General features: G+C 44.7%; 1 protein-coding gene across 1 annotated transcript; it reads left to right on the plus strand.

Annotated features, from left to right (window-relative positions):
• Nucleotides 1-3668: 3668 nt before the first annotated feature.
• On the plus strand, nt 3669-12421 carry LOC129214337 (1,25-dihydroxyvitamin D(3) 24-hydroxylase, mitochondrial). The gene is made up of 12 exons (XM_054845843.1): nt 3669-3950; nt 4055-4245; nt 4684-4777; nt 5501-5597; nt 6113-6204; nt 7008-7119; nt 8515-8660; nt 8971-9137; nt 9325-9403; nt 9814-10008; nt 10117-10228; nt 11082-12421. Exons 1-11 carry the CDS (start codon nt 3693-3695, stop codon nt 10225-10227), a joined length of 1542 nt encoding a protein of 513 aa, XP_054701818.1. The 5' UTR covers nt 3669-3692; the 3' UTR covers nt 10228; nt 11082-12421.
• The last annotated feature ends 529 nt before the right edge of the window (nt 12422-12950 follow it).

Consider the following 12950-nt stretch of genomic DNA (forward strand, 5'->3'; position numbering starts at 1 on the left):
ATTTTCTTGAACCATGTACTTAATTAGAGACTCTTTCAATTGTTGAATGTCGCAATGTTTATTGCAGAGGTAGATATCTCAAGCGGGTCATGGCCAGCGAGAAGATTCCTTGGCTGGTGGAGTTTGAGCTGTTCACCTACCTTTCTGGTTTTCTGGACCCCCCTCTAAGGATTACCTTGTTCTCAGGTTGCTCTGCAGACCCTTTTCCCCACACTGCTACTGTTGTCTTCTAGGAGTGTAATCACCTAGCGTGCAGTGAGATAGTAAGAGTTTAATGTTAAAAAAATAGTGTTTGAGTAAAAATATAATGAAGATTTCTTTTGCTTTCATTTTACAGTGAGTGTCTATATATCAACTTTGAGATCTCAATTTTCAAATACATTTCAGTTTCTCTTCTGTAGAATGGGAATTACTGTACTTTCCCATTTCCTAGGCTGAGGCTTAATTCATCAATATTTACAAAACCGTAAGATCCTCAGCTGGAAAGAGACATGGAATTAAAAGTGTATAAACAAACATGAGCAAAAACCTGGAATAACAACTTTGTGTTTTGACACTAGAGTTTACAAGTTGCATTCAACTTGTCTTCCCCAGCATTGTGAAATACCTTCCCATGGCAGAGATACTCCCTGTGTACTCTACCCATTCTCCTATAGCACTTTTATGTTGTAGCATTTTAGAAAACACAGGAGACTTCAAAAGCATTTTTAGGGCCAAAACAGCAAAAAGCTTTTTCCAACAAGAAGAGTAGAGGTCAGGAGACAGGAATTGTGTAATATGTCACAAAACAAACCTCCTGGATTTACAGGTATTACGGAGGAAAATCCACTACCAATGTAAAACTCTTTCCCACTCAGGAGTTATTTTGGTAATACTTAGTGTATTTGAAGTGCACTGTATGAAAAGCAGCAGTTCACTTTGCATGAGCTCCCTGCTTTTGATATGTTTTACAACAGACTGGAAGTTCAGCTGTGTGTTTCAATGAGATTTCCAAGCACACCTCAGTCTCTTAAATCCTGGTGAGGAGTTCTTAGCTTGATGGATTTCCAAGCTTTATGTAAAGAATGTGTTACTATTGTTTCCCAAGAGGTAGGACTAGCAATTACTTCTGCATAGGAAGCAGCCCTAAAACTTGGATTTACGGTACTGATTAAATATTGTAGTGATGAAAAATACAGGCTGCAATACAGCCTTTCTGTTCCTCTGCAACAGTCCCGTCACATCTTCTACAGAAGCATCACACCGGCAGAGCATTTTTCAAGGGACATTCTCTCCTGACATCTGAGACGGCAGAAATCAAAACGCATTTTTTTCCGTAGCAAAAGAGAAGCATAGAAGGATATGTATCATAAGCTAGTTAGTTTTGATCTTCAGATGTTTCCTGGTCTTTTGCCACAGTACAGAAGTGAAGAGGGCTTTTCACTCACAGTTGTCATTAGCTGTTAGGATTGTTAGAAAATACTGGGAAGTCTTGCGGATAGACACCTGTGGGACAATGGTGACATCTTCACTGTTACAGGTGCCTCAGTGGAGTGACACCCTTGTGAGGATATGCCCCCAAATTTCAGTTCAAGAACCCTGTAACTAGCGTCGCTTTACTCTTAAGATAACCCTTGATATGTTCTAAAGGTCACAAGAAAAGATCTTGCTGCAAATTAAAGGCTTGTTTTTGAGATCTCTTAAAAGGGAGGGGAGGAAGAAGTGAAGGCTGAAAATGCCCTTAGAACTGCACTTTACCAGAAATTGAGGCAATCATTAGCTCTCTCAGCTCCAGGCCTAGCTGAGCTACAAATATACTAGCTTCCCTGCCAGAGAGTTACATCACGACCACAGAAGTTAAATAAAACCTTTTCCATTCTGTAATTTAAAAACAGCTTAATAGAGAAGATTTCGTATTAACAGGGTGGTTTCTTCCCCATAGCAGTGACAAACATGGAAAAATTGACCTGTGCCCAGTTTAGTCTTGACTTGCCTATTCCAGACTCTTCTAAAGAGATCATTTCACAGGCACTAAGCTGTGACCCTTCAAATGAGTTCATTTTGATTCCTCAAATAGACAGGTGTCCGCAGAGCACACAAGTTGTCTCTTCTTGTCTGATTTCTCAGAAGAACTTATCATTGAATGAAGCCTGAACTGCACTCAGCCTACAAGGACAGCAGGATGTCTGTTCGGTAGACCTGGCTCAAAGAAAACAAATCACAAAAGTATCAACTTGTTGTGGTGTTTCCCTAAAAAAAAAATTTGCAAAGTTTTGAACCAGCTTTAATTTTAAAGCCCACCTAGAAAGTGCTCTGATCTTGTGGCCCACATAGGATGATCCCATAGAAGAAAATCACTGAAACAGAGGGGCAAGATTGGGAAGGACGTACAAAAATCATGGAAGAAGTCTGCAGAGAGATGTTATGCTTTTGTACAGTTTTCTCTGTATTGATCACTGCTACCTTAGTCTTTTTGTTGTTATTAATGTGACTTTGAGACGTGCCTTTATGGGTCCCAGGTTCTGGGTCAAACCCATCTGCTGATCATTCCTCTGCTTGTCCCTTGTCTAACACACCCATCCATCTATCTGCACACTCTGCATCTTACCGTCAGACACTTAAATAAAGGGGATTAAGTGCTGAGTCACAAAACACAACTTGGGAAAGATGAAAAAAGGTAGTGTGGGGTGGGAGAAAATCAAGTCCTCATTGTAGCATACCTGTCTTTCCTGGAAATCCTGTGGTTTACAGGTAGCTTTTTGTCTTGCAGCAAGATCCACAGCCTCTTTGACTTCTCTTGCAAGGAGAGGACAGGGAGCCAAGTACCCAGGTGACCTGAGCTGCTTTATCTGTGCTTGCACCTCTCCTGCCTTCACTTAGCATGAAAACCTTTGGCTCCCTCTGACAGTTACTGTGCAGTTTCCGATTAAGAGAGTCATGGCAATAACTGATTTTTGTCAGAATTTAATAGCTGCCAACACTAACAGTGAAGGGAATTTTGTCCTCTCAGATGATGCACTCGCATGCCTTTTTCATAAATAGGTGGTTAGTCAGCCAGATAGGGTAAGAGCAGTCTACCCACCAAAACTTGTTATTCCTTAGCTCCCTGCATTTTTTATTCCATCATTTCAAAGTGCAAATACTGAAGGAAGACTGAACTATTCAGCCACTTGTGCATTGTGGTATGAACACTACGGGCCCCCCCACGTTTCATGCGGATGTGCCCCGGCCGCCTCGTCCCCCCTAAAAGCAGAATTAAAAAAAAAAAAAAAAAAAAAGGAATTGCTTTATGGGACCGTCGGCACGGTCGCCAGGCAGCTTCTCGGGGAAGCGGGTGCCGCTACCTGCCGCCCCGGCCGCCGCCTGCCTCCCGCTCGCCGCCCGCGCCGCAGGGTCCGGAGCCGCCGCAGCCCCGGGAGCCCCCGGAAGCTTTGGCGGGCGGCGGGGCGGGCGGGGGGCGGCGGGGGCTCCCGGGAAGCTCTGGCGGGCGGAGGCGCGGGCGGTGCTGGCGCGGTGCCCTCCTGCCTCGCCTGAACCCTTTCATGAACCGCTTGCCCCGCAGCCTCCTCGGGCCGGGCCGGGCCGGGCCGGGCCGGGCCAGCCGGCCCCACCTCACCCCACCCAGGGCTCCCATTGGCCCCCGATGAAAGTCCAGCGAGCCTCCCGGCTGCTATATATATACATATACGGGATGGGTGTCTGTCAGCGCGGCTATGGGAGGCTGCAGCATCTTCCTCCGGCACCCCGCCCTCACCTGCGGCCGCGCCGCGATGAGCCCCGCCGGGCGCGGAGCCCCCGCGCAGCGCTTGCTCGCCTCCTCCCTCTGCGCCCTGCGGCCGGCGGCGCCCCCCGCTCCGCGGGGCCGCGGACACCCCCTGGCCGCCCTGCCCGGCCCCCCCAGCTGGCCGCTGATGGGCAGCCTGCCCGACGTCCTCTGGAAGGGGGGGCTCAAGAGGCAGCATGAGACGCTGGTGAGGCGGGACGGGGACGGGGACGGGGATGGGGATGCTGCGGCGGGGGGAGGCAGGGGAGCGCCTTGCACTCACCGGACCGGGGGTCTCTTCTGCGCCCCCAGGCTGAATACCACAGGAGGTTCGGCAAGATTTTCCGCATGAAGCTGGGGGCTTTCGACTCGGTGCACATCGCAGCCCCCTGCCTCCTGGAAGCCCTGTACCGCCGGGAGAGCGCCTGCCCCCAGCGCCTGGAGATCAAGCCCTGGAAAGCCTATCGGGACTATCGCGACGAGGGCTACGGGCTGCTGATCCTGTAAGTGGCACCCGGGCGGCCCTGGGGAGGTGCAGGGAGGGCCGGCCGCTCCCCGCGGTGTGTGTGTGGGGAGAAGCCGGTGCGGGCGAGGGCGGTTTCCGAGGTGCCCGGGGGATGCTGCGGGCGGGCGGCCCCCGCCAGCCGACCTGCCGCTCCCGGCTCCGCGGGGACCAGGGTGTCCTGCCCGGGCTTCGCTCCCGCGGGGCGGCTGTGCCGGAGGAGCTGGCCGCCCGGAGCTGCCGCCCGGAGCAGGTTTCACCCCCCGCACCCCCGAGAAGCGGCTGCGGCGTCAAGTTTGCGCCCGTCGGTGCGGTAAAGGCGAAGCAGCGGCGCTGCCCGAGATGCCGCGTTGCACATGCTGCGGGTTCGGGGGTTTTCTTCCTTCTTTCTTCTTTAAGCCTTTCTCTTTTCAACCTCGCTGTTTTTAATTCAATCTAGGGAAGGAAAGGACTGGCAGAGGGTAAGAAGTGCCTTTCAAAAGAAATTAATGAAACCCGGGGAAGTTGCGAAACTGGATACCACGATCAACGAGGTACTGCTGTGCTTTGAGACGTTCTTTCTCTCTCTCCCCTGAAAACCTGGGAAATAAAAGCAGATCAAGTGATCCGGTTTACCTGGATAGCTGTTGATCTGCTCTACAGTGGTAAAACCATGAGTTCATACTCTAAAACCATTCAGGGAGTAATAAGTACAAACTGATTATCAGGGTCTGACCAAAAGTGAGACCACATAGAAACCTACAATTGAGATTGTCTGTCTCCACAAAACAATATAAGATGATTCCACAATGATATGGGCTCCTGCAAACAGCATTTTTCCTTACTTTTCTTGCATTCAGTGGTTTTTTGCCTTTACTTCATCACTCTCATGTTCCTCCCGTCAGGGAATACCTCCCTCTTTAACCTCTGTGTTCCTCATTGAGTTTGAGAAGCATCTGTGACAAACAGTTTAATCTTCTTTACTGTGAAACTCCAGCATTATCCCAGTGTCAGACTGAAGCATTTCATCCCTGTGGAGGAAAGCTCAGTTTGTCGAAGTACAACCAGAGATAGCATGGGAGTCATGTAAAATCCAAACTTTTGTTAACACAGGGGGAAACTGAATCTTGTTCAAAGAACAGGAAACATAAGTATCCCTCTCTTCTGTGAGATTGTTATCTATTTAAAAGACAGTTGAAATGCTAAATTACACAGGATTTTTATTAGTTGATGTCATTTTATTCCTTTCTTTTCTCTCTCTTCTCTCCACCACTTAGGTCCTGCAGGACTTCATGCACAGAATAGATGATGTTTGTAACCACAACGGGCAAATAGAAGATGTCTATTCAGAATTCAACAAATGGTCATTTGAAAGTAAGTAGGTTTTTTGCCTGAGAGCGGTATGCATTTTGTACCTGCTATGACATTTCAGTTCAAGTGCAATCAGTGATGACAGCGTAGGCTGATTATTTCCAAACTATCAGCTACCTGTGTACCCAGTTGCTGAAAATGTTTTAAATGTTGGGCTTTTTCCACCGTCATTGGTGACGGCTGCTTTTGGAAAGGGAGAAATAGGAAGCCGAATAGCTTACTTGCCAAATACACCAGCCCTGCTTGGCAGAACGGTCTGCTGCTCGTGTGAGAGGATCAGTGGTGATTCTTCTTTGTGAAGAACGTACTACTGTAAGGGCACCTTAGCTGGGTATGCTGCTACTTGGGTCTGAGGCAAACGTGCAGAGGGTGTTGTGAAGCACTGCTCTCACAGGTGTGCATCACAGAACAGAGACCATTTTTCAGAAGGATGATCCAAGCCATTCCTTGACAATAAATGGTGGATACCACACACCCTTTTGTTTATATCATTTAATGATAATATTGCTTAACAACAGGTATCTGCCTGGTGCTGTATGGAAAGAGGTTTGGTCTCCTACAGCAGGATGTAGAAGAAGAAAGTTTGAACTTCATCAAGGCTGTAAAAACGGTATGGAAGAGGCTTTACTGGGGCTGTAGTGATTTTCTACCCCTACTGCTACTGAGAGGGTACCAGCTTAAATGGGTCACCTGAGAAAAGCAGCTCAAGCTTTTGTGCTACCTATGTGTTGGCAGCCTTGCACATCCAAGGCGACACTTATACGTGCAGTGCTAGTACCGACCACCTGACTGTCCCATTTATGAAATGCCTACATCTGTAGGGGAAAAAATGCTTTACGGACATCAGGGTAATCCTGGAAATAGAGTTGTCAGGTTGGTTGGTTAACTTTCCTCTCCCTCTGAGACACCTGTTGTGCAACACTGCTGTTAGCTGGGTGGGACTCTTGGAGTTGTGTGGGATTATGCAAATACGCTGGATTTGGAGGTTAGTCATTCCTGCAAGCACACCTGCTGTGCATCTTGCTGCAACTTGGACTCCAGCGATATGTATCTGCCTAATTTTAGCCATCTAAAAGATAGGCATCTAAGCCTAGCCTAGTTTTTTCGCTCCATCTGTTCTCAAGGGAGAGAGAGGCACTGCCAAAGGGTGGCTTGTCCCATTCTAAAGCAGGTGCCTAAAATAGATAGGATGAATCACCCACTAGAGAAGCCTCCTATCCTCCACTGGCTGTCCCTAATTTTTAGCTGGATAGAGTCTAATTAGGTTGAGACCCATCCTTTCTGTCCAGGGTGGAAAATCTGCCAGAATCCTGACTTCCTGAAAATTGCCTCCTACTTTACAGTCTAATTTAGTTCACGGATTGCAAGTAGGTAGATTAAAGAAAGATTTCAAAAACTCTTTCTCCACCACAGATGATGGCTACTTTTGGAATGATGATGGTAACCCCCGTGGAACTTCACAAGGGTCTGAACACAAAAGTCTGGCAAGCTCATACTAAAGCATGGGATGATATATTTAAAACAGGTTAATTTCTTTTAACACGATTTCTCTCCTTTCTCTTCTGCTCTGTTCCTTGGTGGAACTGACTTTCTTCAAACTTGCTACCGCTCTATGCTGCTGTTAATTGCTGCCTTCAGCACAGATTGAGACACCTTTGCTGCAGCTAATCACAAGCATAGGAGCACTGTTTTCTTATGACTAATGCTTCTCTCTGGTTTTTGGGCTATGCCCAATCCCCAGGGAAGCCCCAGAAATTTGGGAGCCAGCAACGTCATGAGTCCACTTTAATCTGTCCGTAAAAGTAAATAGCCAGAACATGTATCATCTCTTTAAAGGCAAGTGAGGTATACGAGTGAGGAAAGGGACCTCCCTCAAAGGGATCTCAAAGGGAGTTGTTTTCTTGAGGAACAAGAATTTTACGTGTAACAAAAGCCTGTTTGCTTAAAAAAAAAAGAAAAAAAGAAAGAATAGGTTTTATGAACAGCCTGGAATATAGTTGTAAGTTTTAAAAACAGAAGCAATTTAAATCATAAGGCACAGTTTCGCTTTTTGATAACATTTTCTGTCTATTTAAGATGAATTGGCCTTCAAGGTTGCAAAAATTGCTCGAACTCCAGATTAAGTTAAGTTTATATTTTTCAATATTTTGCTAGACAGTGACAGTTATAGCTAAAGATTAAGAAAGGTTTTGGCATTTAAGAAAGGTTTGGATGATTGTAACGCCAGGTATTTGAGTACTTGATGCTTCAGGAGTTTTGGTCATGCCAGCCACACATGTACTTATTTTATTCCTTCTTAGTTTGGGGGGGTTTAGGAAAGGCACTTTAAACCAGTTTTGTTCAGAAAAAAACATTTAACACCCTTGCTTGACATTAATAGCTCCTTACTAGGAACTGGTCTTAGCAATTGGGATATTCATTAGAAAGGGTAGGCAAGATCTAGTTCTCTATATTAAAAAAAAAAAAAAGCAGCATGTAGAAATTTGGCATCTATTTTTGCCTTCCCCTAGTAAATCAAAGGCTTAAATTTCCCCTCGGGGAGTCTGAGTGCCAAGTCTCTTTGATTTTTTAACACCTTGATCCCCTTTGAAAATCCAAGCTGATAAATTTTACACATCTGTATTTGTGTTTGCTAAATATTTCACTCAACACATCACTGATTTCCTTTCCTAATTTAAGAAAGCAGAATTCCTAATAGTTTGCAGGAGATTCTTCTGTTCAGAAGTGATTTTTGTGACCTTTTTTTTGTCTAAAAAAGTGAAAATACTATTACTTATTCAGTATAATGCTCATTGCTTGAAAAAAGAGCACAGCTTGGTATCTTCTTTCAAAATCCTGCATGTGAGACATATTTTTGCTTTTATTTTTATAGTATTTTTAGTGATTTTCCATTAATTACCTCCTGCTCCTCCCTCCTCAGCCAAGCACTCAATTGACTGTCGACTGGGAAAACACTCTGCAAACCCTCAGGAGGATTTCCTGTGTGACATCTATTCGGGAGGACAGCTTTCCAAGAAGGAGCTGTACGCTGCCATCGCAGAGCTCCAGATCGCCGGAGTTGAAACGGTAAGGCTGACTTTCCAGGAGCTTGTTAAAACGAGCATCCTTCCAACTCCCTGCTTTCCTCCTACATCTGACTGAGCTAATCCTGTAGGTGCTTCGGTGGCCTAAATGCAAGTGAATTTTTACCGGAAATCACTGGATTCTTTCTTCTGTTCCTTACTCCTAGAGAACAACTGGCATGGCTCATAATCCCTTGGGTTTACAAAACACCCTAAGGCGGTGGCCAGCTGTAAATGTTGCTTCAAACCTTTGGCAACTTCTTGTTTCTGTCACCACAAACAAAGGTCTTACGTTTCTTTTTGGTTTGTTTCAGACGGCCAATAGTTTACTGTGGGCTTTGTATAACATTTCACGCAATCCACATGTTCAGCAGAAGCTTTTCCAGGAAATACAGACTGTTTTGGCTGCTACTGAGAGTCCAAGTGCTGAGAACTTGAAGAATATGCCTTACCTAAAAGCATGCCTGAAAGAATCCATGAGGTAAAATTCTCAAATAATTTGCAGAAAGCAAAAGGATCACAAAGGTTTTTACCAGCTAGTGTGCACTAGGGAGAAAGAATTTTCTGGTATATATAATTTTGTTCACCTTGCTGTTTAAGGTAAGCTATGATAGCTACAGGAAGAAGAAATGCTGGAAATGTGACCCATTTTGTTTCTTTCACTGCAGATTAACACCCTCTGTGCCATTTACTACTCGCACCATCGACACAGAAATGGTTCTGGGAGATTATGTACTGCCCAAAGGGGTAAGTCAATTAATTTAGCTTATTAGAATATTTTGTCGTGGATTACCTGTCCTGTGAACAGCTGACATTGGTCATAGTTCAGTCTCAAAATGACTTTGCCAAAGGATAAGGAATGAGGAATTCTCACTAAGAATCCCCATGAACTGCAAACCATACCTGCCCGCACTGCTGTCGGATTTAGGCAAAAATATTTCGGTGTGGTATTTCAAAAAAATTTTTCGAACTTTCCCATGATTTTCTGAGGAAGCAATGACCTTTTCTGTGTCTGAATTAATCTTCAGAGAATTACAGGACACCTTCTGAGGAAACTGCCTCGCCTTAACTGTTGCATTATTTTTTTCCATTAACAAGCTGATTCACTTGTTAGCTCTAAGCCAATCTGTAACGAGACTCTGTTGCTTTGTTTATAGACCGTGCTAATGATAAATAGCCATGCCCTGGGTTGCAATGAAGAGTATTTTAATGGCTGGACTCAGTTTAAACCAGAGCGCTGGTTTCAGAAGAACTTAATAAATCCTTTTTCTCATGTCCCGTTTGGCATTGGGAAGAGGATGTGCATCGGGCGCCGCGTAGCAGAGCTCCAGCTCCACTTGGCCCTTTGCTGGGTAAATACTATAAAATGGCATTTTTACACAACGCCTGCTGGTTCAACATTTCAGCCGGTCGGGAGGTCTAGAAGCCAAAGCACGCTAACTGCAATGTTTGTGTTTCAGCTCGTTCGCAGGTACCGAATTGTAGCGACTGACAACAAAGCCGTGGAAACGCTCCATTCGGGAATACTGATTCCCAGCCGGGAGCTTCCCATTGCATTTCTCAGACGATGAGGTATGTGCAGGAGGGTCTCCTGAGTGCACGAGCCTTTTCTTTGAACCCCATTCGGAATGTTCATAGAGCTGTGAGTGTAAGAGAACAGATGTTTTCCTAAGCTTTATTCTCACAATGTGAGATTTATGAAATGCCATCACGTTTTGCTACTTTTAACAGAAAATATTCAATGTGCTAAGAGGATAAATTTTGTACAGCTCTGAACTTAGCTGTCTCGTTTTAAATTCCAAGAGAACATGTCTTCTGTGCATGATGCAGATCAAAATGGGGAAATCAAAATTTATGTACTGTTGGAGAAAATAATAGCCATTATTTTGTTATAATATAAATTCTCCACTACATTTCTAGAAGATATTTCCTGGAAAATAGCATTTGATTTTGAGCATCAATGTACAGATTAAAAAGAAAATGCCTTAGCGATGGAACAGTAACCAGTCCACTACAGAGTTTAGATAAAAAAAGCTTAATTTTAGGCAGAAGGACAAGGAAAGAAATATCTGTTTGTAAACAGTCATGCAATGTTGCAACTTGTTATAAGCTTTTGGTTCAAAAAAATTGAATGTAAGATTTTCTCTGCTCACGGGCTTGTACAAATAAGCTAACAAAAAAGCTTATTTGTATAAAAATTAAATTGGAAAACTGGCTCTTTGATCTAGAATTAAGTCCTCAAATTAGAAATCAAGTGACATTTAAATACTGTGGGAGATATTTTTTTGCTGGCCAGCACCACAGGAAAAAAAATCACACAGTATAATCTGAGTAAGGGTACTAACTCCTTTAACTGAAGTTTGCTCAGTGCTATTTGCTTTTAAAGAATCGTTCACTATATAGATTCTTTTTCTCTTTCCTACAGCTTGCAGAAAATAAATGACAACCCTGCTGCTGCCTTCTCTGACAAAACACACATCGGCTGGGAAAGTCAAAGCCTACGGTAACCAGTCGAACGATTGCTGAACCAGACCTAGTACCAAGAAAAGCTCCCGTACTGTTTTATTGGAAAAAAATGTGGTTAGTTAGTTCAGCTCTACTTGGCAATGTTAAAAGGAAAGAAAAATGCCGTGCGCGTTCATATACCTACGCAAATACACCGGGTTAGTGCAGCTGGGACTGTACAGGACAGAGCTTGATAACGAGCTGTGGAGTGTTAGGGATAGTTCTTGTTAGTGCGCAGTGAAATTCCTACAGCCTCAAGCTGTTCACCAGGCTAGCTTGCAAAGAGCGGGGTTCTGGTTTGTGGGTATCACGTAGTGCACCTGGGGCAACGAGAGTCAGGACTGCACTGGCCCTGGTAGCCCAGAGTTGGAGAGTTTGGGAAGTCAGCTTAAGGGAAAAGAAACTCGCTCAGTCCTTACCAAATTACCGACGTCATGAATTAAACTGAGAAGGTAGATGGCAGTCTGTAATAAGGGCTTAAAAAATAGGATAATTAAAGAAGTATACTTTCCCTAGCGCTATTCACTTCCTTACCAAAAGGGAAACAAGGACAAAGGTATGTAACAGGATTTGTTCCTCATGCCTGCCCAGTACTTTGATTTGAACAGTTGCCACGCTGTGCCTGCCACGTACTCTGCTCGCCCCGGGAGTTCTGTGCTCCAACTCCCTCACAAGCCATTTTGTCACACCTTTATTGTAAAACCTTAGTGGTCTTTTGTTGCATGAAAGGCCTTATCCAGGAATGGAATCACTGGAATCCTATGGGTTCTGCCACTATTAAATGATGATTATCCTAACAGGATAGTTACTTCATCAGATGAGTAATATAAAATGTATGTTTCAAAGAACCGCAGGAAATGAGGATCCTAAACATTTCAGAGAGATCTATTTCTTGTGGAGACTTCAATACCTGTATGTAAAGGTTAAAGCTGTCACTGCCCTACATTAACGCTGTACGTTAGCTATTACGGTCACTAGCGTATTTTTCCCCTGATGCAGTTTCAAGTACAGGTTTATATATAAAACCATAAAGGGCTGGGTTTATTTTTTTACATTCTGAGATGATACAAGTTCTTAGCATTTGTTGGTCTGCCTCCTGAAGGTGTTTTGTTTGCTTTCCTCTGCTGTTATACTCAAACATGTAAACGTAGTCGTATTACAATGTGTGAAGCAATTTGTGCATTGTCAGAACCTTTCTAGTCAATTTGGTAATAGTCAATTTTGTAAAAAAATAAAGATTTCTATTTTTTTTTCTATAAATAGTCTTCCACAGTTTATTATAAATTCTTTGTAGCATTACAAAAATCTCGTCTTCCGTGGTAACTTCCCGCAAAAAAGTTGCGGTGGTACTTTGTACTTTCATCCCTTTGCTTAATATCCTCATTGGGCTTGAACTTGACATTCTACAAAACCAAGTTACTTCAATTCAACACTGAAAAACTTCTGCTTTGTGATACCCCAAAGTTGCTTGATTGTGTGCTACAACACCCTCGCTGGGAAACTGGTGGGAGGGTATGCACAGCGGGCGCTGCCTGGCACCCACTGCCTGGCACCCATCCTGGGCACTGCCTGGCACCCACCAGCCCCGGGGAGGGGGATCCCAGGTGAGCGAGGACAGGGGCGTTAAGCCCTGCAGCTCAGAGCTTTGATGCCAAACTCCTTCTGTGCCATTAATCTTGGCGTTCCTTCGATCCAGGCTAGCCCTAGTATTAGGTGTTAAACCCATGCCTACAGCCCCCCTCCCTCTGGACCATCCTGTCAGACCTCAGCGAACGCTGATGGTAGGAGG

Source organism: Grus americana, chromosome 17 (genome assembly GCF_028858705.1).
Source record: "Grus americana isolate bGruAme1 chromosome 17, bGruAme1.mat, whole genome shotgun sequence".
NCBI lineage: Eukaryota > Metazoa > Chordata > Aves > Gruiformes > Gruidae > Grus > Grus americana.